Source organism: Lonchura striata, chromosome 7 (assembly GCF_050655825.1).
Source record: "Lonchura striata isolate lonStrDom1 chromosome 7, ASM5065582v1, whole genome shotgun sequence".
NCBI lineage: Eukaryota > Metazoa > Chordata > Aves > Passeriformes > Estrildidae > Lonchura > Lonchura striata.
Genome location: NC_140709.1, coordinates 18,698,893 through 18,725,753, shown reverse-complemented (window position 1 = coordinate 18,725,753; position 26,861 = coordinate 18,698,893). Strand labels below are relative to the sequence as shown.

Genomic DNA, 26,861 nt, shown 5'->3' with positions numbered 1-26,861 from the left:
TCAACCCTGATTCATGTAGCTTCGGATACTGTAAAATCAATATACTGCTGTGTTCTGCAAAATCAAATTAAATATTTAAAAATTGGCTCCAATGCTACATTAAGTAAAGTCCATCTTAAGCAGAGTTTGATTTGTGTAAGTACTAAACCAGGAAATGCATTGTTTCCATGAAACAGACACTATGCAAATAAATGCAGTGTTAATTTCTCAATCAATAGAATATAAATCTTTAAATTATGAATATGTTTTTAATTGCTGTTTCCTGAGCAGAAACTTACAAGCTAAAAGATCCCTTTAAAAGCATTTCTAGAATTTTCTTGTGCAAAAGTCTTTTTATATGGAAAAGTGGATTGTTTTCTTTCTGTGTTTTATATAAAAAAATATCCCACCATCTTATTTCTCTCTTATATTTTATTGGTTTTATTCTCTGATAATTAGTAAGATATATTTTCCTCAGGCTGTCAGCTGTATTTTCTCCCTTTCTCTCTGCCTTGAAAAGATAAATAATTAAAGATTTCATGAGTTAACTTTTTGTAGCTCTCCTGCTTTTGAACTGACAGGTTTGATCACATAGAAGTATCTGTAGCTACAGTCCTACTTTATTTCCTCTTTAAGAATTGATCCCTTATAATGTGATTTTTAATAATCCTGATTTTGTAATGAGGAACAAATAGTTTATGTAAATAGTTATAGAATTTAGTGGGGAGAATTAATAGAAAATTGTACAGCTGATTTTCATATACTTAATATAAGGGAAACACTGAACCTTTGTTTCCTAATAAAATGTAAAATCTTGTATTGTAGCATTTTATAGGTTAATTTTCCAACCAAGAAAATTCCCTATAAATTTTGGTGTAACTCTGACTACAAAGGGAGTGTGAGAGAACCTGTCTATAAGCACCACATTCTTCCAGTTTTAGGTTCCCTGACATAAAGCCCTTCTGCAATAGAGAGGATCTCAGAGGTTGCCTGCTCCACTTTAAAGTAGCTTCACTTTAAAGCTTCTTGTGTTGTTCTGATTGTTAGGAACCTGTCAGCATTTCAAACTGTATCATTCCTTTGTTTTCTCAGGGGTTCCAATCCTATATCTTAAAAATTGGTAACCTTTCCCTCTCTGGTGTTTGTATCTAGAGTGTATTTAAAGACTATAACAATCTATCTTGAGTATTGGTGTTCCTAGGCAGAGCAAGTCAGACTTCTTTCCTGTCTCCTGATTATCCCACTTAGATTATTCTCTTTAGCTGTCCTATTTTCTTTTCTGCTTGCTGAAAACTGGGTTATCAAAACCAGAAAAAAAAAAAAAAAAAAAAAAAAAAAAAACAAAAAAAAAAAAAACAAAAAAAAAAAAAACAAAAAAAAAAACAGAAAACCAGTCAGAGCAGGGCTCAAGAAGTTTTTAACAGGTACTTTAGTACATTCCTATCCTAGAAGAACTTCTCCCAAGACTTCTCTCAAAGCTACCCAGGTTTATTACTGTGCTGGGTCTTAAATATAATTCCTACTTTGTTCAACACAGAAACGCATTATGAGAAACCACTACCAGCAGCACTTTGTTTAAAATGCGTTCTTAATTCCTCTTTTATTTCTGATATTGAAGTGTTTAAGCCAATCAACTTTGCTGCTGCTTCTGGGCACACCAAGGTATAAGTGACTCAGCTTCAGGAAATTGTTGTATCTCAACACATCATCATGTATCTCAGTTGCTGTATTAACTGAGGTACATTATAATATACCATTTATTTCATCTGGTATAAATAATCACAGCTCTGTTGAACTAAATTATAGGCAGGTCATAGCAGGCAAGAAACTTCTCCCCTTTAGTCTTAGATTTGGCCTAATTTGTAATTTGTACACCAAGAAAGAGCTATACAATTTCTTGGAAAGCATTCTGGTTTATGTTCTGAAAATCAAATTTGGGACATTGTTTGTACTTCACATTATAAAGTCCATATCCTTAGAAAGTTGAAAATGGATTTCAAATGTTATAAAAGAGAAGTTTATGTAATTTGCTTAGTACAAAATTTAATTAATAGAAAAATTACCTGATTTTCTGACACTTGTTAAGGGAAGGTGGGCATAATAAATCACTACAGTAAATGTAACTATTTTTAAGTATTGCTTTTGGATAAGATGTAGCTTGAATTAAACTAGATCTGGAGTATTATGTTTCACCTTGAAATAACAAACTGCCCTTTGAACTCAGGTCTTCACTGGAATCTTCACAGCAGAAATGTTTCTCAAGATAATTGCAATGGATCCTTACTATTATTTCCAGGAAGGCTGGAATATTTTTGATGGCTTTATTGTAACCCTTAGCTTGGTTGAACTTGGTCTTGCAGATGTGGAAGGACTATCTGTTCTTCGATCATTCAGATTGGTAAATATATTGTACTGATTTTATAATGTGGCTTCATTAAAATAATTTTATTTTTGTCTTAAAAATTTGCTTGATGTTTGCCATTATACGGATCCTGAAGACTGTTTCATTAGCACAGTTCCTTAATAATTGTGGTATCTTACAGTCTTCAGTGGAAATTGATAGAGATCCAAACGTAGCAGTAGGTGCCATGGGCCTATTTCCAATGTGTCCATTGTATATACACACTTTAAACATCCCACTATGCAGAAATAAATTGACTCACTAGAGATATTATGCTCTGATTGGCATTACAGGAACAGATCTCTACAAATACTAGTTTAAAAGTTGTCCAGATTATTTTAACAGGTGAACCCTAGATTTCAAGTTCAAATCAGTAGCTTCTTTGGCCTCCATTAAAAGCTATGTTTTGAGAATATCAAATTACAATTTTACAAATTTTTCTTGAGGGAAACTTCCATCTTCATGCTTTTAGAAAAGATGATACCCTCTAAACAATCCAACTAAAGACATATTCACAGCAATAGCCTTCCACAAATTAACTTTAAAATATCCTTGTGTCTTTCTGGTTCCCCTAACACTTTTTCTTTCCTTCCAGTTACGAGTTTTCAAATTGGCAAAATCCTGGCCAACACTAAACATGTTGATAAAAATCATTGGTAATTCCGTGGGAGCTCTGGGAAATCTGACCCTGGTGCTGGCCATCATTGTGTTCATTTTTGCTGTGGTTGGGATGCAGCTCTTTGGGAAAAACTACAAGGAATGTGTCTGCAAAATTGCAAGTGACTGTGTGCTCCCTCGCTGGCACATGCAAGATTTCTTCCACTCTTTCCTGATTGTATTCCGAGTGCTGTGTGGAGAATGGATAGAAACCATGTGGGACTGCATGGAGGTTGCAGGCCAAGCCATGTGCCTTACAGTCTTCATGATGGTCATGGTGATTGGAAACCTAGTGGTATGTAATCCAAGTGTTAACAAAAAATGATTTGGCAAGAGAGTGGTCTCAGTCCTGAAGTGAATTAAGTGCTCTGGCTCTGCTTCAACAAAGCACTTAAGCAGGTGGTTTCAAGAAATGCTTAAAGTTAAGCTTAAGAGCTTTTTTGGATAAAGAACAAAATATTCTGCCATGTCAAAATCCTAAGAATGTCCAAGTGGGCACTTAAGAATGTGGCTAATTTCTTTTTGGCCCTTTGAAAATATTTTGTGCTCCAAGTAATTTTAGTTTATGGGCTCGTTATAGACCATTTGCTGTGGATTTATTTTATTATTTATACCATATGATTAGTCATCTGAATAATCTAATTTCTGTTGTGTGATGGGTTAAATGAAACTTTTTTAATGATGCTGAACAGCAAATCTGATAGCTCCATTTTTAGATTATAAGCTTTGACACCAAAATATTTACATACTGTAGGGAATTAAAGACACATTTACAGATGTTAGTCAGTTGTACAAATATTTTTGAATAGTGAGCAGGACCTGAGCTAAGTGAAATAAGCTTGGTTTTTATGGAGAAGAGAAAAATTTTTAAGGGTACTTTTTTGGTTATGGTGAATTATTGGGATTTCAGTTTTTGATGTCAATAATAGGATATTTTCTAACAAAATAAATGTTATTTTTTAAAATGAAGCCTAGAACATCTTTTTAAAAATTTTTCTGCAGGTACTGAACCTATTTTTGGCCTTGCTCTTGAGCTCATTTAGTGCAGACAACCTTGCTGTGACAGACGATGATAATGAAATGAACAATCTCCAGATTGCTGTGGCAAGAATGCAGAAAGGCATAGATTATGTGAAGAGAAAAGCACGTGAATTCATCCAAAAAGCTTTTGTTAAAAAACAGAAAGCTTTAGATGAAATCAAGCCACTTGAAGATTTAAACAACAAAAATAGCTGTATTTCTAACCATACAACTGTGGAACTAAGCAAGGACCATGACTATATTAAAGATGCAAATGGAACCACCAGTGGTATAGGCACAGGCAGCAGTGTGGAAAAATACATAATTGATGAGAGTGATTACATGTCATTCATAAACAACCCAAGCCTCACCGTGACAGTGCCCATTGCTGTGGGTGAATCTGACTTTGAAAATTTAAACACGGAAGAATTTAGTAGTGAATCAGACCTGGAAGAAAGCAAAGAGGTACTTAGATATTGTTTGCATTTCTCTCTGACCTTTTGAGGGTCTTTGTTATGTGGGATTTTGTTTGATTGTTTAGATGCTTTTTTTGTTTTACTTCTCATTAATCAGTGTATTCATTGCTTAATCATTTGCTTTGACATTTCTTTGTAGATAGGCATAAATGAGTGTATAAAGGAGGACTTAATTCTTGATAACAGAAGTATGAGAAAGAATTAAGAATTACGGCCTCCTAGAGGGGATACGAGGCCATGTATTGGGAGACTCAACTAATCCATAAAAACTATGTATGGTCCACATGGTAGTTATAACAACTTGTAGGGAACAGTGCCTTAGCTGCACTGTTACTCCAGCAGAAATTTTTGTTTGCCTTCTTGACAAAGGCCCCATGAGGAATGTGATACATCTTCTCTCTGCCCCTTGAAAAAGCATATATAAACCAGAAAATGTATAGTTTATGTAACTCCTTTAGACATATGAATTATTTTGAATTTTAAGCTCTTGCCAGCTCTTCTACACCTAGATTCACATAAAAAGAAGTCTTAACCAGACTTTCCTATATAATTCAAATTCACTTTGTTGTTAAAATTGAAAAGTACCAACAGATGGAAATATCTACTGTTGCTAAAGGAATGCTAAAGCAGACTATTGATATAAAGACTTTTTGAGAACTGTAATTTAAAAAAGCATATTAAGGCTATAGCTATTCCATTACACAACTTTTTGTATGTGGCTATTTTAGCAAAATCATTTAAATTGACATTTCAATGACAGAATTTGCAAATTAACTACACCCTCAATGACTTATTTTGTTGCCATTTTATCAAATTAGAAAATTTCCCTTCCAGATACTTAACAATATTAATTTTCTAACTTGAGAAACCTCAGTCTTAACCAGCTAGTTCCCATCTTAGTTGCGGTTTCTTTACAGGATAGCTCATCTTCCCCCTTCTGTCCCACTGTTGTATTGCTACCATTGGTTCAGACACCAATTTTTAGTGTAGCTGAATTCTTTATCACTATCCTTTCAGTAAGAGCCCTCTAGTGGTTTCAGCAAAAACTCAGTGTTAAGCTAAGTGCCATTTTTGGATCCTCCTCCAAGAAAGGAAACCTGTACAAAACAGCCTCTCCCCACAGCAACTTATTTCAGAGACAGTGTTGTTCCCATTTCCTAATTAATATCTGCACCATCAATAATTATTTTCTTGTTAAGTATTAGCTAAAATGTCTATAATTAATTTGACTTAGCTTACGAACCACTGCTACAATAAAGGTTCTTAAAATTTCTTTCAGCACATTATGAACTACCCCCAGCATGAAGAATTTCAAAATAAACATTTAAACAAAGATCCTTTATAAGAAAACAATGACATATCATCTACTCTCCACAGCTACCTTCATGCTGTCCAGTGCAGTCTTCCTACCCATCACACAGCAGACAGTCAAACAGAGAGGCACCAGCTGGTTTATGACTGACCAATGGAGAATTGTTCCTGTTTAGACATAGACTCAGTCTAGGAAAGCTTAGGAAAGCTGTCTGCTCATGTGCTGCTGCCTGAAGGAACAGGATTACCTTTTATCCCATTGAAAAAGTACTGTGACACTTCTGACTTATTGCTACCACTGTTTTAATAAGAGTTTTTTTTAACTGTTTGGGGTGTTTTGTCCTCAATACCAAAAAGCCTGCTGCCACCTAGCACCGATGAGCCCGGGAGGAGGCTGTAGCGAGGTGGGGATCAGGCTCTTTCCCCAAGTAAGAAGAGACAGGATTAGGAAATGGCCTCAAATTGCCCTAGGGGAGGTTTAGCTTGGATATTGGGGAAAATTTCTCCACTGACAGGATTGCCAAACACTGGAATAGGCTGCCCAAGGAAGTGGTTGAATTGTCATATATGCAGGTATGCAACAGATGTGGCACCTGAGGACCTGGTTTAATGGTAACCTTGGCAGTGCTGAGTTTATAGTTAGACTCAGTGATCTATATTGCAGTTGTTTCATTCTTTTGTTTAGCCATACATAATTAAATATATTTCCCTCACAATTTTTCCTAAGTTTTAGCCACAATACCAAAGAGAGAGATTGCAACCAGGTTCCAGCTGCACATTACTTATTACAAGTTTTGGAATTTTTAGGATGAGAATTAGCTTAAGTGCATTCTTTTCTTTTTTTTTTTTAAATTCGGTTTCCAACTTAGGCCTCACTGTCATTACGCTCATCATGTTGTTGAAAATTTTTTGATAAAACACAATCTGATTTTTTTATGGACTTAAACTACCTCAGCCTTGTTGTATGCAGATTCTGCCTCACTCTGAGCTAGACTTTCAGCAATTTTAATCTGGATTTATTAACCCCTGAAGTATGGTCTTCTCTGCTTTTTTTTCCCTCATTCCTCTGAGCTCCCACCTCATTTATGCAGTTATTACCTGATTTTCAGTAGGCACTAGAAATTCCTGTATATTATTTTAAGCTTCATTATTTCTACATAGGTCAAGAGATCATTATGATTTATGGCTTGTTGTGGTCATGAATCTTCTCAGATTTAGCATTATTACCCACATTTTTCAGTTTAAAGCAAAATTTTATTTAAAGTCTGATCTGTTACTGATACACCTTCTATAGATTCTTACAGTACAGGAGGAAAACCAGGCTGTATAAATTTCTCAGATGTTTATCAACAACTTACGTTGAACTCTAGAACATTCAAAAACATTGTCTAATTTACTTATTTCAGAATCAAATAATATTTGCCTTTAAATTATTTACTGTTCATTTGTGATGCTTCTTTCCTTTACAGAAGTTAAATTCATCTAGCTCATCTGAAGGCAGCACGGTTGATATTGGACTTCCTGCAGAAGAGCAACCAGAAGCTGAACCTGAAGAAGCCCAGGAGCCAGAGGCCTGCTTCACAGAAGGTATTTGGAAGAAAAACATTAGTAATAATTATTAATAAAATTACAGAACCATTTTCTGTGTAAGTTAAGTATTAAGATTTATGAATCATATTACCCTTTTGTTAGTGTTTAAGCTCTGATTATTAGCAGTAGTACTTTTAGTCCATAATAGATTAGATGGAAACTGATACCACAATTATGTTATGTATTGGATAAACAGTTAAGAAGAGATTTTATTGGAAATTTATCTCTATTTTTAAAATAAGAAAAATGTGGTATTGAAAGTTTTATTTTAGTGTGTTACTGTACTTTCAGAGTTTAGTTACAGATAATAAACACACTATTTAAATTTTTTCTTCGCAGATATCTAAGTGCTTTATAAAGTATACATTACTACAATAGCTGTTTAGTGATAAATGAAAACTGCACCTAGATGAAAAATGCTAAATGAATCTTCTACAAATTGGCAAAAGGAGAAGCAAGAGTCTTGTGTGCCACGTGGGGAAAGAACAGTTTAACCTGGTGGACTCCTTTATCTTTCATTCGTCCTTCTATTGGCCCACAACTCAATAAAACCCCAATCTGGTCATAAATGTTTTTCCAATGGCATTTCTTTGGGAGAAACCTTATTGATGTGTGCATGTGAAGGAGGTAGATAAGAAAATATTTTTTAAAAATAATAATATCAGGATACAAATACAATTTTTGGTATCTGTAAACAAAAGCTAGATCTAGGCACTGGAGAATAAATGCTATTGTCAGGTTGGATTACTTCTGCACATGGTAACAGATAATTCTTTAGAAATTTACATTGAACTCATAAGAGGTAGTACTGTAACAGCCTAGGATTTGTCATGGAAAATACCATTATTTGTTACTAGTATTTTTCTGCATAAAAGTCAGCAGCTAAATCATAAAAGTGTAAAATAAATTAGGGACACAAGTTAGAGAAATTAACTGGTACTGAAAAGCCCAGGATTTAGATAAGAGGCTTAGATTTTTTTCATGCAATGAATGCAACATTGCCTGAATTGAGTATCCTGAACAAAAGAAGGTAAAGTTTAATATCATTTGCCATAACTTACTACATCAACCTACCTGACATTTGGATGAGTTTTTATATTTTAACTCTTGTTTTGTGTTCTGTAATTTGGCTTCATGTTTGATAGACTTTCATCTTCTCACTTGTTCATTTAACTGTAAATTTCAACTGTCTCCATTTTTTTTTTCTTTGAATATAAAGGTTATCCAGGTGAAAATCCATTGGGTTTTTACTAAACAGCACAGTAAAGATAGCATTATATTATTAACAGAATGCATAACCAAAATTAATGCAACTCATCAAAATCTCTTCTTTTTTTTCTCCTGTCATTACATACAATGTTCTAAAGGCTGTGTAAGAAGGTTCAAGTGCTGTCAAGTAAGTATAGAAGAAGGGAGAGGAAAGCAGTGGTGGAACCTTAGAAAAACCTGCTTCAGGATTGTTGAACACAACTGGTTTGAGACTTTCATTGTCTTTATGATTCTCCTCAGTAGTGGAGCTCTGGTAAGTAAAACATGAACAGAACGTTTCCACATTGTCAGAAAACTCCTCATAATTGTCTTTTCTAACACTGTTTTAACTTAACACAATTCCATGTCTTCAAATGATAGGACTAAATTTTATTCAGGCCTTGGGAAAAGCAGCAAAAACAGTCTCTTCTTAACAACATGTAGAAAAAAGAACAGACATAAGTGATTAGAGAGAGCCTACCTCCATCGCTGAAAGGGGCAGCGATATGCCTCAGGCAGAGAGAAACCACATGTGAAGAAGAAAACATACTAAACTTTATTTGAGTGTGCTCCCTTCTTTCACTGCTGTTTACTGATGTAGCTCAGGGAAAAGGACTGTCACTGTTGAGTATTTGGAACCATAATGGCATAAACATTTCAAAACACCTTGCAAGGGCCAGGGCTGGCTTATGTAGTCCTACAAATGCTGTGTGTAAGAACAGCAAAAAAAGCTGAGATTGCATGGGGTTTTTTAATTCCTTTCTAAGAATAAGAACTTATTATTTAGACTTACAGTTCAATTTCCACTGACTCATACTGATGTAGACTGAAGGGACATCTGCAAAAACATGAATTTGCTCTTACAAGCATGCAAGGGCAGAATACAGGGAAGCCAACCATAATAAAAAACTGTATCAATGAATGAAATAAACCCTGTATAAATACACTGAGGTGACATTTCTTAGGCAAACTATTTGTTAGAAAATAATGCAGAGTATATCTAGCATCTACCCTGACAGATTTAATTATACTTCGGCAAATTACTTGACCTCCTACACAATAAACAAAATTGTGTTTCAAAATTGCATTATAAGGTCATTAGACCACTGCCAACATTTTTAAATTCCGTTAATACTGTTGCAGTTTATGATAATACCTATCACTAGTTTCAGCTACATCTCTAATTGCAGCTACATTCTTCTTTTGTTTGGTCTAATATTGACATAACCATCAGAAAAACAACTTTTAAGCAATGCCATGTGACGCCTTCCGTGTCATCTAAAATCCTCCAAATAACAAAAAAATTCTCAAGTTTATGCCATTGAATTTTGGTACATACAACTATGGAGAAAATCTTCAGTGACAAGAAATTTAAATGAGAAAAGTAGTGGAAGGAGATCTGGAAAAGGTGAATTTCTATTACTATATTTAGAAGAAGTTTGAGACAAGATCCCACAGCGTTAGTACCTCATGCTTGTGAGCCTAAAGTGTGTCATGCATAGAACATTTATTTTGTGAAAACCTTTCCAAAACCCTGGATTAGCTCAAGTCTCTGGAGATGTGAGACTCTGCTCTCCCTTTAAATTCCATTGTGATAGTGAAAAGATCTCTTTGTACCTACCAGCTCTGCTTCCCATATTCACCCCAAGGCCATGCTCCAGACAAATCTCACTGTCAGCACTGCCAGGAAATGCAGCAGGCACAGGCTGCCTGCACAGCCCTCCCCAGGGGCAGGGAGCAGACACATTTCCAGGAGTGCTGCTCACTCAGCCTCTGGCATCCCCCACACGTACAAATGAAATGACAAGTGCTGACTTCCCATTTTTAGTGAATACAGGAGTGCCAGGTGCAAGTAACCAGAATAACACAGATCTTAGCTTGATGTCTGATATTCAGACACTAATCACTTGATCTGACAGATGTCATGTGGTTCAAAAGCAAGCTGAGTAAAAATGAATGTTAGTATCAAAAAATATCCAAATCTTTGCAAGCTAGCTGATAATTCCAGTTCTTTCAGCTTGATAAAAATCAGTCTCCATAAGAAATAATAGCATAATTGAAATTTGAAAGCAATTAAAGGAAAAAAAAATTGAAGTATTTATGAAAAGCAGGAGCTATTTGTTTATTCGATTGCCTAAAAATGAAAATAACATTGCAAGGACCTCATAAATTTTATATATCACATAAAATGTGAATAATAAAGCAGATAATTTATTAAGACAGATAATTTTTTTTTAGAAAGGAGGAATTTATTTTAAGATTTACAACTTTAAAGTTTCAGGAAGCCACAGGACTTAAAAATAAAAGGTAGCCTGTATTGTAAATATCCTGAAAATTTTACAACTATGGCCCTGGTTTTTGTAGTTGGGTCTACCTACATACAAGCCAAATGATCTCAGCAGAATTCGGTTCCGGCACAACACTTGGCAGAATCAATTCCATTTGTCACTATGCAATATGATCTGAGAAGAATAATTCACTATCAGCAATAAATGCATATATTTAAAAAAATCTCTGACCAGTGTAGTGGTTGCTGTGTAATATCTGCTTCTTCCTCCTGTGAGCTGGAAGATTTATTTCCATAGGGAAAACCAGATATATACTGAGTTATCAGAAACAGAAACATTAGATATAAATTACATATCCTTACCTTTTCTTAAATATTATTTCCTTTTTTTTTTGCCTTTTTTTTTGTTTGTTTGTTGTGTTACAACCTGAAGCATGTGCAGTAACAAAAAATGACATACCTTTGAATGCTTATACTCACAGGCTTTTGAAGACATATATATTGAACAACGTAAAACTATCAAGACCATGCTGGAATATGCTGACAAAGTCTTCACTTACATCTTCATTCTGGAAATGCTGCTGAAGTGGGTGGCCTATGGCTACCAAACATATTTTACTAATGCCTGGTGCTGGCTGGACTTCCTGATTGTCGATGTATGTAGTGCATTTCCTAAGTGACACTTTTATATTTGTCTGATAATTTTTAAACTTACTTTCTCTGCAGCCATAATATCTATTAATGCCAACTAGTTTACTTTTCAATTTTAAAAGTAAGGTAGCTGTAAAAATTCCATGTTTCTCTTTCACTCTATGTTTGCAGCACTGCCTTGCTGTGTTAGGAGAGGCTGGATGTTCTGCTGAGCAGAAGGACCTTGCATGGTAGCCCCCAAGCAGTCAGTGGGTTGTTCCCAACACTTCTGTTGAAAGAGGTCATCCTGCCTTGCATTCTAGCCTGGGATGCTCGCTCCCATCTCCTGCTGTGGTCTAGGCTGAACCCAGCGTTTAGATGTGTGTCTGATCCACCAGACGTCAGACAAACATCTGAATCAAAACTCCTCTGGCAAGAAAATTAATATCATATCCACAAATTTCAGCATGTAGATATATTAGGGCTCCACAAGGAAAGGAAGATACATCTCTCTCTAGCACTGGTAGTGTGGATTAATTAGTATTGAAGTTCAATAAGTACTAGTGAGCTTACAGTCTTCACAGGTATGTTTGAAATCTTTTCTGCAAGGGTTATCTCATAGTTCTAGCTCTATGGTACTGTGCTGTGAAATGGGAGAGAATACAATTATGGAGCATTTAAGATTATCCTAACTATACCCCCTGGGGAAAAAAACACCAGTGTGCAGGAATGCATACTGTTTCTGCAGATCATGAATTTCTGTGGGTGAACCTCAAATACAATGTTTTATAGAGTTATAAAACCAGAACCAGTTTTTCATATTTTCAAGACAGTAATTTCTGGTAAAACATATACAAAAACCAAGTATTGAACAAGCTCAGTTTTAAAATTAAGATTCTTTTTGTCCTTGTTTCAATGACTTAGAAATGTACACTGAATAGACAAAAAGAAACCTTTATAGGAATTTATTGTCCCAAAGTATTGCCAAAAATCCAACACTTTCTCAATGTGTTCCCATCATATAAAAGGGCTAATTAGAGCATCAGAACAATTAATTTTCTTCAGTTTGGTTTCTTTTCCCCTCCTTTTTTTTTTATGGGTGTTTACGATATTTTTGATTTCTTTACATTGTGGTTTAAATATATTGAGGATTCAATTCCACATATACAGCTACATATAGCCATGTTTTACACAATTAAAGTACCCTCTCTTGGAAAACACTTTGCTCTTTAGTATTGAAATTCTCAAAATGGGTACCTAAGTGACACCTACAACAAAAAAGCTTGAACAAGCATGGAAGCAGAAGCAGCTGTTCATTTTTTAAACCAATTTTCTCTAATATTTGACCTTATTTAAATTGTACTATCCAAAACAGCCATCTTGTAAATGTGAAAATCATTATGTGAATCACATCATTATGTGAAGGTATAGTACATATTCAAGTGTCTGAATTGGTTCATTATATATGCTGGATTTACACAGTGGATATTTTCTTTAATTTTCCTTTAGATTAAGACAACTTGAAAGTTTTCAATCACTTTCAGTTGTGGGCAATCAAATGACATTATCAACCACAATTACTGATCCCAACAGGATTGTAAAACAAAGAAAAAATAAGACCAATATATAAATTGGTAAAAAGGAGAGATTAATGTAATTCAGTTTTTGTGGGTTTATATGTCCTGAGATCAGTAGTAAAGGGTGAATTTCAGAAGTACTAATGTTTCCAGATATTAGTTATCTTATGATATTTTTGCTTGTTTGTTTACCTATTCACCTTTCATATTGCTTCTTTCTTCTTCTTCTTTTTTTTTTTTTTAACTTGAAAGATTCCCTATTCCTGAAGAAAGTGATCCAAAATTAGAATCTTCTAACGAAGTGTATATCACATCTATGGTATGTAAAGTAGAATGTACCACATAATAATTTTTACTTTCCTGTTTTCATATAGGTCTCTTTGGTTAGCTTAACAGCAAATGCATTGGGTTACTCTGAACTTGGTGCCATTAAGTCCCTTAGGACACTAAGAGCTTTGAGACCTCTAAGAGCTTTGTCACGATTTGAAGGCATGAGGGTAAGACAACATGAAAGTGTCTGAAACTATGCATGCATATAAGGAATACATGCATGCACAACAAGGAATGACAAGTCCATGCAGAAAGGCTGCACTATCTTTTTATCGCATATCTTTTACTAACAGATAAGCAAAAAGCTTCATCCATTCACCTAAATCCATACGCAGTTATCACATAGAACTTACATTCATTAAGGTTACTTTACTTTCTAGCCAATCTCAGGAGTTTTTCTTATGAGTCTTTGAAATTGCCAACTATGAACTCTCTTAACAGAGTTCTAATAATAAATAAAATGTAACACAATTGTATTGATTTATTTACTGATAAATATGTCAAAATATTTACACAGGAAACTAATTTAGCATTAGTTAACAAAAATATTTTCTTCTAGAAATTTAACTTCTTCATTTTTCATTATATTTTATAAATCCCCTTTAATCTAACTCCATTGAATTTCATTAGATGATATTACAGATACATTCATTTCCACTAGTGGTTTAAATCTATTTCTGAGTTTGGCTGACTTAAAAAGCAAATCAAGTCATTTGATTCCTCTATGAAGTTATTCTTTTTGTAAGGTAAACGCTTCTTTTATTTCAACTAATCTCTATTCAACATTCAATACAATGTATATAAAGTTATTTCTTGCTACTCTGAATAATTTAGAGGCCCTGCTTACTATTCATCTCACTCAAGAAGGCATTTTTACTTATTTTTTTCATTTGTTTATACCTTCTGGTCCTTAAAGCCACTGAATACAAACTAAGTCTATATGCATGTCAATGAAATATGCTTTAAGAGAATGCTTTTTCCTGCATCATGGAAACATAAGAAGAAACTATGCAAAATCTTAATAGAAAAATTAAGATTAATTAAGTCAAACTGAGGCTTCTAATTCTTTTCCTGAAATTGTATTCAGCAGACTACCTATCTCCACTTCAGAATGCAGCAGAAAATACATTGCTAACCAATGATTACTGAATTAATAAATTTCAGCTTCATGCAGCAAATTGACTTTTAACAGTTTTCTCCTTATATGAAACTCATGAAGTGATATTCACCAGGGTAAGAGCTGGTCAAATACTACAGAATATGCAACTATTTGATTTAGCCATTTTCTCTTTGTCTTTCTTCATACATACTGTTCATGAACGTTCAGATAAATGTGTGTGGTTTTGTGCAGAGCAATGTTGGGAAACTGCTGTCAGCTTTATGTTTTAATGATGTTCTGGTCAGCTGCAGGAGGAATGGGAGACCAGTACAGATATTATGCAGGGAGGAAAAAAAAAATGCAGCTATTAAAATTATATTGGAAGAAAATACCATTTCTAAAAAGATGTTAAAATTTATTGTCAAATGTTTTATTAATTTTTTTTCTGTATCTTTACATGATTGCCTTAGAAAATTTTCCACTTACAAACTCTAGGATATTTTTGCATAAAGAAACTATTATTAAGGTACCTGTAATTTGAAATCTATTTACTGTTTTCTGCTACTACTTGCTGAATAACTATGAAACTCTGCCAGGAGCCCAGTCATATGATAGAATTTCAGCTACACAACATGAATAATTAATGAGCAGTTTACTGGTTAAGAATCACAGAGAAGCTTGGAAAAGCAAATAGGCTTCAACTCTATCCTCCAATATTAATGACAGTCAATGAAGTACCTGATTCCAGTCACTTAGCAGATTTGACAGGCCAAATATATAGAGGCCTTATAGTTACTACTTGCCCTTCAGAAATAGTGGGCTCTTCCGAAAGCACTTGGCAAGTATTCAAAACAGCCCACTGAAAGTTGTTGGCATTACTTTATGAACAACTCACAAACAGTAAAAAGATTCAAATAATAAATAATTGACCAGCTCATAAAACTATAGTCAAATTGAAGTCTTCTCAGAAACCGAGTTCATATCATAAGAATTCATAAAAAGAGATTCTTCTTTCTGTCTGCAGAAAGTAAAGATAAAACAGCCCTCTTAGCTTTCTTATATTGCCCATACCTACACTGAGCTGTGATAAAACAGTTTTTATTCAGCATGTATTTAAATTCTTATGTTTACCCATGTTCAAAACTGTGCATATTTTGCACTGAAAATGTAAAATATCTGAAGTATTCCACAGGAGGCTGTGGATATAATAAGTTCTGCATCATTTTGTAAAACAATTTGCCAAGTACTCAACTACTTCAATTCAATCCGTTTTTCTCTTAAATAAGTTTTTCATTCTGGTAAATTGGAAGAGTGCAGCATTTTACACAGTCAGTACATACTAATGACTATTCTGTTATGCCTAAATAGGAAACACACTTCAAATTTTAAGTTAGGTTCTTAGAAGTCTTCAGCTATACACTTTAGTTACAATTAATTTTATAATTATGCTGTTTCATAATTATCTTTCTGAATTGACTATAAGATATATGAATCACTTGCACCAAAATAGGGTACAGGTGATCCATAGCTTGTTCTTGCCTTAAGCACAGAAGTGAATTCTGCCACATTACAGGCATTTAGAATATCTGCTAGTATAATGAATTCTGAGAAATTGTAATACTTTCTATATTGAATCTCAAAACCAACTCCACCCAGATGCTGGAAGGCAAAGTAAAGGATTGCTTTAATTTAATTTAAATTTCTGTCTCAGGGTTTATATTCTCATCTCAATTAGTGTATGTACTAAGCAGAAGTAGCTGCAAACTGAGATTTGAATATACCCATTGCTTTTTGTTTAGCTTTTTAGTACTCGCAGTATAATGCTTTTGCGCTAGTTCTGGATTGGTATGCTACGTGAAAATGTAGAATACTGAGTACATTTGCTTTGCTGAGTTAGAAAATTAAGTGACAATAAAGCATGCATTTGTGTCTAACTTCACAAAATAAAGCATGTCATGCCGTGCTTGATTTATTAGAGAAATAGTAGAAGGCAGCAAACAATCTGAAATCCACTTGCACTTTCAGTTTTGCATGCCTTATGCATATTTCTGGCTGATGGCTTTAAACATTTACTGTATTTCAAATTTCCAGTCCAATTTCATAACTTTTAAAATCTAAATTAGAGTATTTGATATCTTAAATCTCCTCTAAAATTCAATGGCTATTCCTTAGATTCCCTTACCAGAAAAGTGGCAATGAGGCATTTTTCAAGAGTACTCAAAACTTCATTAGTATGAAAGAAACATTTCTCATATAATTGAGCTATAAAACATAGCATCAAGTGTCTGTCATTACAGATTTACAACTAATAACAGGCTACATATTTCTATTTCATATAGGATGTGTTTCAGCTTGGATGGGGTGGACCACTGGTTCCTCCCCTTACCTGTATTGTGGGTACAGTATTTTCCCCTTTTGTTCCCCTAATGAGTACAGGCGGACTAATCACTACATTGTATATTAAGGGTTAGGAGGAGAGACAACCTCATCTGTAAATCCCAGTACCAGTAAAATAGATTCTATATATTCATTCCCCACTGCTTCTCAATTGCTTTAAATCTTTGGAAATAATTCTTTGAAATATCAATGTTAAAGAAAAAACATGCAAATGAGCAAATGGGTATTTTTGTCAGCTATTTTAGGATTTTTTGTTGCTTTTTTAACTGAGATAAAGTTTGGCTTTCTTTAAAAAATTGAATCTGGTTTATATATTGTTTTGGAAAGATCTATGTTTTACCCTGTTACTCAATTTATAAGTAATATACTCAAAATAACCTGAAGAAAGTCTTGAACATTACTCTTAATTCATTAAACACACTGCAAAATACTGTGATCTGAATAGCCAGAACTACAGGTGTTTATATAATTGCAGTTTAAATTTTTGAGTAATTTAAAACACTTTATATGTTACATTAAGTAAATAATTCCAAGTGTATACACACAATATATAACATATAAAATCCCTTCTTGGAATCTGAATTCATTCTTCTTTGGCCTGTGTTGGAAACTAGTTTTCATATTTTTTTAATAAAATTCCAGTAAAAGTATTGTCATTCTTGGGGTTTAAAAATGTCCTGCAGGAGACATATCAGTGATATAAAAATTTTGCATTCACTAGAATCGTTAATAAAATCCACTTGTTAGAATCACAACCCTTGCAAGCACGAACTGCAGGAGAGTATCACTAATGCAGGGGGTTTTATAGCTGCAGTGTAAATGATGCATCAGTAGCAACCATGTTCAGTGTAAGTTCAGCATCTTATCTCACAGTTAAGAATCATGTATTCACTCTCAAGAAAGTGAGTGAATATTTCCTGCAAATTTATCTTAAAAACAGAGAAATATATTTTCTTGATCAAAACACCATGCACTCAGAACTTCTTGAGGACTGTGATCTTATTTGTTACCTTTGAGCTTTGAGGAAAGTCTTTTGAGATGTTTTGTGTCTCCGGAACGACAACTAAAAAATTTATAAACTTTGAAGACTTTCTATGTAGATGTTCATAAATCATACAGGAAACATGTTAGTATTTTTTTAGACTGTAATTCTACAATAAGAAGAAAACTTTTGAAGAGTTACTTTATATAACTGAAAATTACACCATTTCTTTCCAGTTTTGTATTTGTTGTATCTTACAGAAAACCCTTACTGCTAGGATCCAAATTTTAAAAAATTTGAATGGGATACATAATATTGCATTTTAATTGAAAATGTTATAGGGCATGTAAAAGTTGATAACATTTCATTAATGCAACAAGGAGAGCAAGAGGTTGGGTTTTTTTACTGCATCCAGTAAAATACAAAGACACTATTCCCACATCAAGTAACTGCTCTGTTTTCATGCTCATGTCTCTTTATAATATTTACCAGGTCTTCCCAAACTAATGAGCCCTGTGATTTATTGCTTGGCAGATAATTATTTTATTTTATAATACATTATGTAAAATGGTGTCTTTTCTTCTATATTGTCTTCAAAAGTACTTTTTGCATACTTGATTTCTGGTGAGAAACAGAATCAGGCTGCTCCAGAACCTCATCTTCTGTTAAATCCAACAGTGTAGCTTTCTTTTAATAGACTGTTATGTGAATAACAAATGCTAGTATTGCTAGTTCAAACAAGTTAAATTTTCTTATTGAAGCTAGAACAGAACTTCAGAATCACCTAGTTGAACTTCTCTGCTGACAATTGTGGCATTCCAATATATAAACTCACCACCCAATAGTATGAAATTTCTCTAGCACCAAGTGTTATAAAAATAGTTGGTGTGTTGAGAAAGTATTTTGCTTTCCTTGAAGACAAAATTCACTAAGAAAAGCATTCTCCAGTCAGGTGCACTTGTACAGTAACAGTTACAGAAAAGTAGAAAATACAGAAATTGTCTTGTTCAGGGAGCGATTTTCTTATCCTCTGAGACCTTTTATCTCTTACTTCAGCTTTATTTGTTCATTATTGTTCAGATTAAGACTTACTTGTAACTCTTTGACAGGTCTCTGGTTCTTTCCACCTGTCTGACTTTGCATACTCTCAGTTAAGTCCAACTTTTTTTACAATCACCGCTTTAAATTATACTTTTCTAATAATCTTCAGTGTATATTCCCACTACAGTCTTCCTTTTACTCAAAAAATTGAAGACATTGTCATAAATATTTTTTTTTTCAAATGCTTCACACAAGGTGCTTTTCATGCCTAACACTGATAAAATGTATTTAGTGTTTCTTTCAGGAAACAACCTTTTTTGCTTTTTAAAAATTGATTTAAATAATAGTATAGTCTCACCACCATAATTTACTTCCCCAAACTTCTGATTTACTAATTTTTTAGTGATCATGACTTAATGACAAACATTTGTTTATATGCTAAAATAAGTGGTTTTTTATTTTTTCAAATTTCTTATAACTTTTCTAAACATTTTTCTAAATGTTTTTTAATTCTGATCTTATGTAATCCTTAGTCATGTCATTGTATGCAGAAAAGAATAGAATATAGAATAGAATATATATAGAATTTGGACAAACTGTGTAGCAAAATTAGGAAGTCGTTTTTTTAGCATATACCTATTAATGGGAAAATCCATTAATTACCTGTAATTTGGGTTGGAAGATAGAGAAGAGACAAAGCCAGACTCTTCTCAGATGTGCAAGCATGGCAACAAGACAACAGCTTTAAGTTGGATTAAGGGAAATTCTTACTTGAAAAAGGGGTTTTAGGGAGGTTTGCAGTTTAAATTTTTTCATTTGGGGGATGGGGGTGTTTGATTTTCATTTTGGTGGGGGTTTTTGTTTGGGATTGGGATTTTTTGGGTTGGAATTTCTTTTTTTTTTTTTTTTTTTTTTTTTTTTGTCAGGTAAATACTGGAAAAATAGCATGTAGTTAGTGGATTATAGATCCTACATTTAATATCAACATGGTGCATGATGCACCACTCTGATTTCCATTTGTGGGACAAACTTACGAAAATTAGTTCCTTGCAAAAAATCCATTGAGGCAAAATAGGAGTAATTAACTGAAAATTAGAAAGTTTTAATTACTTAGATTAATTACTTAGATTATTCTACATTTTTAGGTTCCTAGAATCTAAAATTTCTCCTGTTTCCTCTGTAACTATTATTTGGATCATGTCAAGTAGGTTGCAGTTTCTCTCACAAATATACTTAATTTTCATTCACTGTTGCCTCTACAGCCAGTTCCTAGCTGATCACCAAGCACATGCAGCATGCTTCTTCCCAGGGTACCATTCCAAGCTATTTAATGACAAAATTTGCAGATTTGAGGTAAAAAAATTATTGCAATCTCTCTCTCAAGCCCTTCTCTCTCTTTCTTCCTTTCCTGTTCCACCCTCATCTGCTAGACTACCATATCACATATGTTTATCACCTGATATAAACATTGATAAAATGGGATAAATTGTCATTATTATCTGTGAGTAAAATTCCCATCTCCAATAGTGCTGTGGCAAAGTACACATATACACATATCCTTTCAATGTAAACAACTTTTATCCTTAGATAGCCATTGTGTGAATTGACATGTAACCAGGGCAACCAGCAAAACGCAGCTCAAATGCAAAGAGTAAATTTATTTCATTACCTTGCCAACAATTCTGGGAGGCAGAGACACACAGAGACACAAGCTCCCTTAGGGTTACTTCATCCTTGTGGAGACAGCAGGGCCCACAGCCTGCCCCAGTATATGAAAGGGCTTTGTGCATGCACAGCTTATCACAAGACTGTGCTTTTATGAGCTCTCTGTCCCCCAGCAGGAGGCTCAAGCATGTCTGTGAGAGCGTATTATGTCTGCACAGGAATTCTACTTCTCAAAACAGGCAGAGGATTAACAACACTAGGCATAATAAATGGAGTTTTCCCACACTGACATGCTTAGCATTCCCAGCTGCAAGTTCACTTTGAGAGAAACTATTCCCTCCTCACCAAATCTTCGTTTTACCCTTTCTTTCCCAACAGCCATCTTCAAACCAATTCCATGTATGCACTCAGAAACGGTATCTTAGGTGGGAATATTTTTCCTGTACTGCATCACCAGTTATCTTCCTTCATGGGCACCTCCAAACTTCACACTAAGCAACTGTGGCAGAAATGCCAGAGCCTCTGCTGAGGGTCTCTCTTAATCCTCAGCACTGGGCCATGTTTTTATTCTGTCTGCTGGCCCTCAGGTCCACTACCTCCATTGCTTTTGTGACAAACATTTTCAATGGACTTAGCTGCTCCTAAATGAAGCTCCATAACTGTTTCCTCCAATCCCACTGATTTACTCCTGTTTTATGACTTGTAGAAGAAGCTCCTCTAACTTCAGAGAACGGCAGTTTCCATCATCAATTTCATAGTACCAGGGAAAACAGCCATTATTACAGCATCAGATAGTCAATCTTTCTGATTAAGGGGTGGGGTTTCTTCATGGTCTGCCTCAGATGCTCTTTTGATCCCCTGCCTGGGATAGTTACTGTATGTTTGCATACAGTTACCATGTCCTTTCTTCCCTTGCCTCAACTCTTCCACAGTTTAAGTGAGAATACACTTGTCTGTCACTGGATACCCACTTGGTCAAGTCAGTGTGGTTTCAGTCTTCTAGACTTCCTTGTGTGCTGTCCTCCAGGTCCTTCACTATGAACACGTGGTAAATGCAGATACCATTGTCACCTGTGCCTACATCTGTGTCCATTCATGGCGTACCTTCTGCCATTCCAGCAGTCTTTATCTGTGTGCTGCACCAAGAATCCAAACCAATGTCTGCCTGCTCACTTCTCCATTTCTCACTGCAAATGTTCTCTCTGGCAGCTCTTTGGGAACTTTTCCTATTTAAGCGTAAAATTACAAAGTTGATACCTTCCAAATGGAGGCAAATAAAGTACTTAATTGTGAGGAGAAAGAATGTTCCACCCACAGTCTGTAATCTCCCTTTCCTTCCCAAAGATGGCAACTTCCTCCTCGTTTGCAACAAAAAGAGAGTTAGGAACTTCTTCACAGAATCTGCAAAAGTTATGGGAAAAGTGGATAAGTACTACTAAAGATTTTTCCTTGTTTGTTTACAGATTTCAGGAGGTCCTGATATATCCATTATTCAGCTCCAAAGTAGGAATTCCTGGAAAGTCTGTGGGAGCTGAGGTGTCAGGATCCATGGAAAATTCTTTCCCTTGGCAACTAAAATACATTTATTTTTCACTATGTGTTCAGCTATGTCTCCCACAGCAAGGGTCAATCTAGTAAAGCTTCCTTATAGTCTAGTCATACAGCAGTGAAAAGCTGGTGTTTTGTACAATCCTCATTCTACACATATGAATAGTTCTGACAGCAAAACTGATAATTTTTGTCCACTTTGTCCAGTTTTTTTTTTTATCCTGGATTTTTTTGGAGATTTTTTTCAAAAGCGGAGGCAAGCAGCAGCCATGAAAAACATCTGGATTACTAATTTGCCCCATCAGAAAGTCATATTGGGCAGAAGATAGGACATACAATTAGTATTGCAGTAATTCTCTTATATATAAATCTGATATTGGAAGATAAATGTTACATAAATTTAAACATGAAAAATTGTGTGTATATATATATATGTATATATACACACACATATGAAATACTGCTTTCTTCTAAAGAAGACATGTTTTCCCACAATTATTCCCCCCCCTCCCCTGCCTCCCAGATGAATGTTGACTGAAATGTAAAATAGTCTAGAGCTCCTTTGTCTTTCTAGGCATCAGGTGTTGCTTCTCACTTGTTCTTATTGCTGTTCCACCTACCTGAAGCTATAGGAAGGTGAACAAGCAGAATCAACTTGGGCTTTTGCAGCTTTGCTCATTGGAGTCAGTCTGACTAGCAACATCCCAGCCTTGAGGAAATACATAGGTAATTTATAAAACCAAAGAAACATCTATGCAAACATCTTTTTCCAATTTACAGGCATTATATTCTGTATCAAGAAAGAACAGAAAATAGGCCCAATAGAAATAGCCCCTTTTAAAATGAAAAATGCATTTTGAATCATGTATATCCGATCTAGATTTAAAGAGCAAGCAAAAATAAGAGCTGTAGTTGCCAACATTCTTTTAAACTTCTACAAACTCTTTCCAACAAGATGAGAATGGCAATTTTTATTTGCTAAATTAAATCATTTAGAAATCCTAATTTACCTATTTTCTGCATTCAACTCACTTTTCAGTTGGTTTTCCCTTTCTTCTGTCCATTTGCTGTAAATTAAGTGTGTAGTTGCTGTCTGTGTATGTACGGGTACAATGTGGATATATATTAAGTTAATGTCCTGGTTATTCTGAGATACCTCAGCTAATTCCCAAAGCAAATTAAACAAAAAAAAAAATAGAAGTAAACTAGAAAAACACTCTTAAGACAATTACCTGCGACTGTATGTGTTGAAGAAATTAAAGACCTCTTGCTAAAGAGGACTTTACAGTCAGCTGAGCATCTCACCAATGTGTAGCAATACAGTTTTACATTATAAATATGACAGGGGTAAGGCTTAACACTGTTGAGGAAGAAAAATCAAACAAAAAAAAAATGCAAACAGAAAACAACTTCTAAAAGTTTTAATTTTCTTTTCTTCTTTTCTTAAAAAACCTTCCAGGGGGACTGGATAGCTCAAGGGGTTGGTAATAGGATACAGAGCCTTTCATCTCTAGGTCACCAGTTTGCATCCAGGCCAGGTCAGTAGTGACCAAAAATTATTACCATTTGATGGGTTTTCAGTGACCTTTATGAAATAGGTTGTTGGAAACATTGTTGGAACACTTGCTGGAAGCTGTTCTCTTTTTATCCAAGAAGATGTAGCTGATCTTTCCATAGTCTCAGTGGGGAGACTGCATTGCCTGTTCATCTAAAGATTATCAAGTGCAAGACGCACTAATGCATTTTGTGGAAATCTTTTTTTCTAAAACTATTATCAATTCATAATTGTTGTAACAGTTATTTTGCTGTTATTATTCTTATGCCTGTTCTGGATCTGTGCTGTGGTTCAGTGGATGTCAGGGTTGTTATAAAGGTAACTGCTACAGGCACTCAATTTTTTCAAAACCATTCCTTGTGTGAGCAGAGGTAACCTTGATTCATTTGAATTGCAGAACTAAATCCCCATCTTTCTTTCTTGACATCTTTATTTTCATGTTTTTCATCAAGACTAAATAGAGGAATTCAATCAGTTTATCACATCTGGAACATTTTTATGAGTAGGGAAAAAAAAAACAAACACTAGCTGGCCCTAGAATTTCAAAGCAGCAATAGCATAATGCAGTGTCATAGACCAGGTCAGACTTGGAACAAATGTCAGAATTTCTAAATCCATTTCTAATTTTTATGTTCTCAATTCCATGAAGCTAAATAGCAACAGATTTATTACTGGTATCTTTTCATCACCAAAAATACAAGCAATATTAAAAAAATAAAAAAAATTAAAAGTGCTAAATTTAAAAAACAAAATCATGGTTATTCTGCTACAGAAAGGTCCCATTTCTACTGTCTGGCAATGGAGGATACCATTCTAATTGAATAGAAAAATATGCCCTAAAATCAACATTTCTACCTAAGATCTCTGAACAGATCCTAATTGCTGGCCGTAAAATTTGTGAGGAAGAGGGGGGGAGGGTGCTGAGTGATGAACAACACAACCACAATATTTTTCTTCCAAAGGCCTTCTAGAGGCTGTGAAATACAAGCAGTAAGATTGAGCTGTTCTGAGCTTGCTCACAACTATGTTGGTAGTGGGGAGTGCATCTGTATTGCAGGGAACAGAGATAGACTAAGACAACTTAATGTACCCCGATATCCTTTCCTGCCTCGCTGCAGGACTTAGATTACTGAAAGTCAGAAACCTACTTCATATCTTATTTTACCTTCCTACCAGGTCCCAAAAGTTTACAGAAGAAAAGATGTAAACTTTTAAATAAAATATGACTTGTAAATGAGATGCTGGAATTGGATACTTAAGGAAAAACAACTGCTCATCACAAAAGTTTTGATAGGTCTGACAGACACATGTGATTAATTTCTATAGATATCAGAAAAATGCACCTTTTATCTACGTAAGATATATTGACATCTTGCCTACAAATATCTAAGATAGCCCCCCCCCCAAAAGTAATTCAAAATGCAAAATCAGAAGTCCTAAATATATCCTTTCTTAGATAAATGAAGGGTATTGCTAATTTAATTAATGAAACAACAAGACTGGAGCTTGAAATAAATTATGTTGATTCAAGTAGACACATATTGCAAACCTGTCTTGCTTTCGTATACAAAGAAATTAATCTTTGTTATAATCTTGCATGGAACAATAAGGCAATAAAGTTATGTCTTTAATTCATGCATAATTCTTTTATGCAGAGCTTAGTTTCTAGATTCATGGCATTTGTATTTTCAGCTTAAATTTCAAAACTATGTTGATCAAATCTACAGGTTGCCATTTTGCTTTAAACATTTTTTAAGCTCTAATTTCATTCATTTTTATAATTTTATTATGTCTACATTTTTCAGTTAGCACATTTTTTTATCTAGAACAAGTCATTGTCAGGATTGTCTTACTACTGCTAAGTCTTCTTTTTTTTCTATGAATTATTTTCATTATCTCCCTTATTTTCTTTTCATTACATGAACTAATGTCAATAATTTAAAGGAGTGATGCAATGCTACAGTTATTAATGTACTGCTTTAAAATTTATAGTATTAGTTTCTGAATAAGCATTTATTAAGGAACGGGAAAACAGTATACAAAAATGTATTGCTGTAAATATACTTATATTCTTTTCTCTTTCCCCCTGTATTTGTGTACTAGGTGGTTGTGAATGCCCTTTTAGGAGCAATTCCATCCATCATGAACGTGCTTCTCGTTTGTCTTATATTCTGGCTAATTTTCAGCATCATGGGAGTAAATCTGTTTGCTGGGAAGTTCTACTACTGTGTTAACACCACAACTGATGAAAGGTTTGAAGTCGACCAAATCAACAATTTTAGTCAGTGCGAGGAACTCATAAAAAACAATCAAAGTGCCCGATGGAAAAACGTGAAAGTAAACTTTGATAATGTAGGATTTGGGTATCTTTCTTTACTTCAAGTAGTAAGTGATCACTCTTTATATACCTTTTCCTGTTTATATGCAGTAGTGAAAAGCAATTCTAGCAACAGGGACAAAACATTTCCCTGATGATTTTTATCTGTGACTTAGGAGTTCTGCTATACTGGTAATTGATTACTCTTTTCATCATAAGCAGCAAGTAGAGTCTACTATGGTGAATAAAGAATCTTTAGAACATCTAATGACATAACTTCCTATTTATGGCTCCCTTAGTCCTTTAGCCACTTCTAACTTTTAAAGTTTCTAGAATAACCTAGGAATGGTATTCACGTATCTAAATATTTTAAGTTTTCCAGTTGCTGAAAAAAAAATCTCTACTGGTGTGATTAAGTCACAAAGAATTTCACGTAATTAATCTCATCTCAGGTTTGTGGCTGCTGCCAGGGCAGATCTAATCTAAAAAGCAATTTCTCACTCAGAAGACAAATAAGAAAAGAAAAATAGCACTTAATACTATAATCGATGAATTTTTTTCCTGACACTTCTGTGCAAAAAGACTTCATAGAGTATATTTAGTAAAATCTGAGGGAAGAAGAAAGAAAATATATGCAGACAGATACTATAAGATTATGCCTTCAATATCAAAAATTGTGTCCTCACAACACTGTCTATCTTTGTATTTTGAAGCCTCTACCAATCTGACCCAGCTTTAATCAAGAAAATGC

At 34.4% G+C, this 26,861-nt stretch overlaps 1 protein-coding gene across 4 annotated transcripts in view; it reads left to right on the top strand.

The window, feature by feature from the left end:
* The window catches only part of LOC110469652 (sodium channel protein type 1 subunit alpha), an 88,792-nt gene that overhangs the window by 49,600 nt on the left and 12,331 nt on the right, over positions 1–26,861 (top strand). For 2 of the 4 annotated variants that reach the window (XM_077785025.2, XM_077785024.2), the window contains exons 15-21: positions 2,204–2,377; positions 2,976–3,332; positions 4,040–4,522; positions 7,314–7,431; positions 8,802–8,956; positions 11,452–11,625; positions 13,551–13,673. In XM_077785025.2, the coding sequence (XP_077641151.1) occupies positions 2,204–2,377; positions 2,976–3,332; positions 4,040–4,522; positions 7,314–7,431; positions 8,802–8,956; positions 11,452–11,625; positions 13,551–13,673 (1,584 nt within the window). Of the gene's footprint in view, positions 1–2,203; positions 2,378–2,975; positions 3,333–4,039; positions 4,523–7,313; positions 7,432–8,801; positions 8,957–11,451; positions 11,626–13,550; positions 13,674–19,093; positions 19,135–20,287; positions 20,379–25,896; positions 26,179–26,861 lie in introns of all 4 variants that reach the window. The other 2 variants (XM_085584339.1, XM_085584338.1) reach the window with 2 other exon arrangements.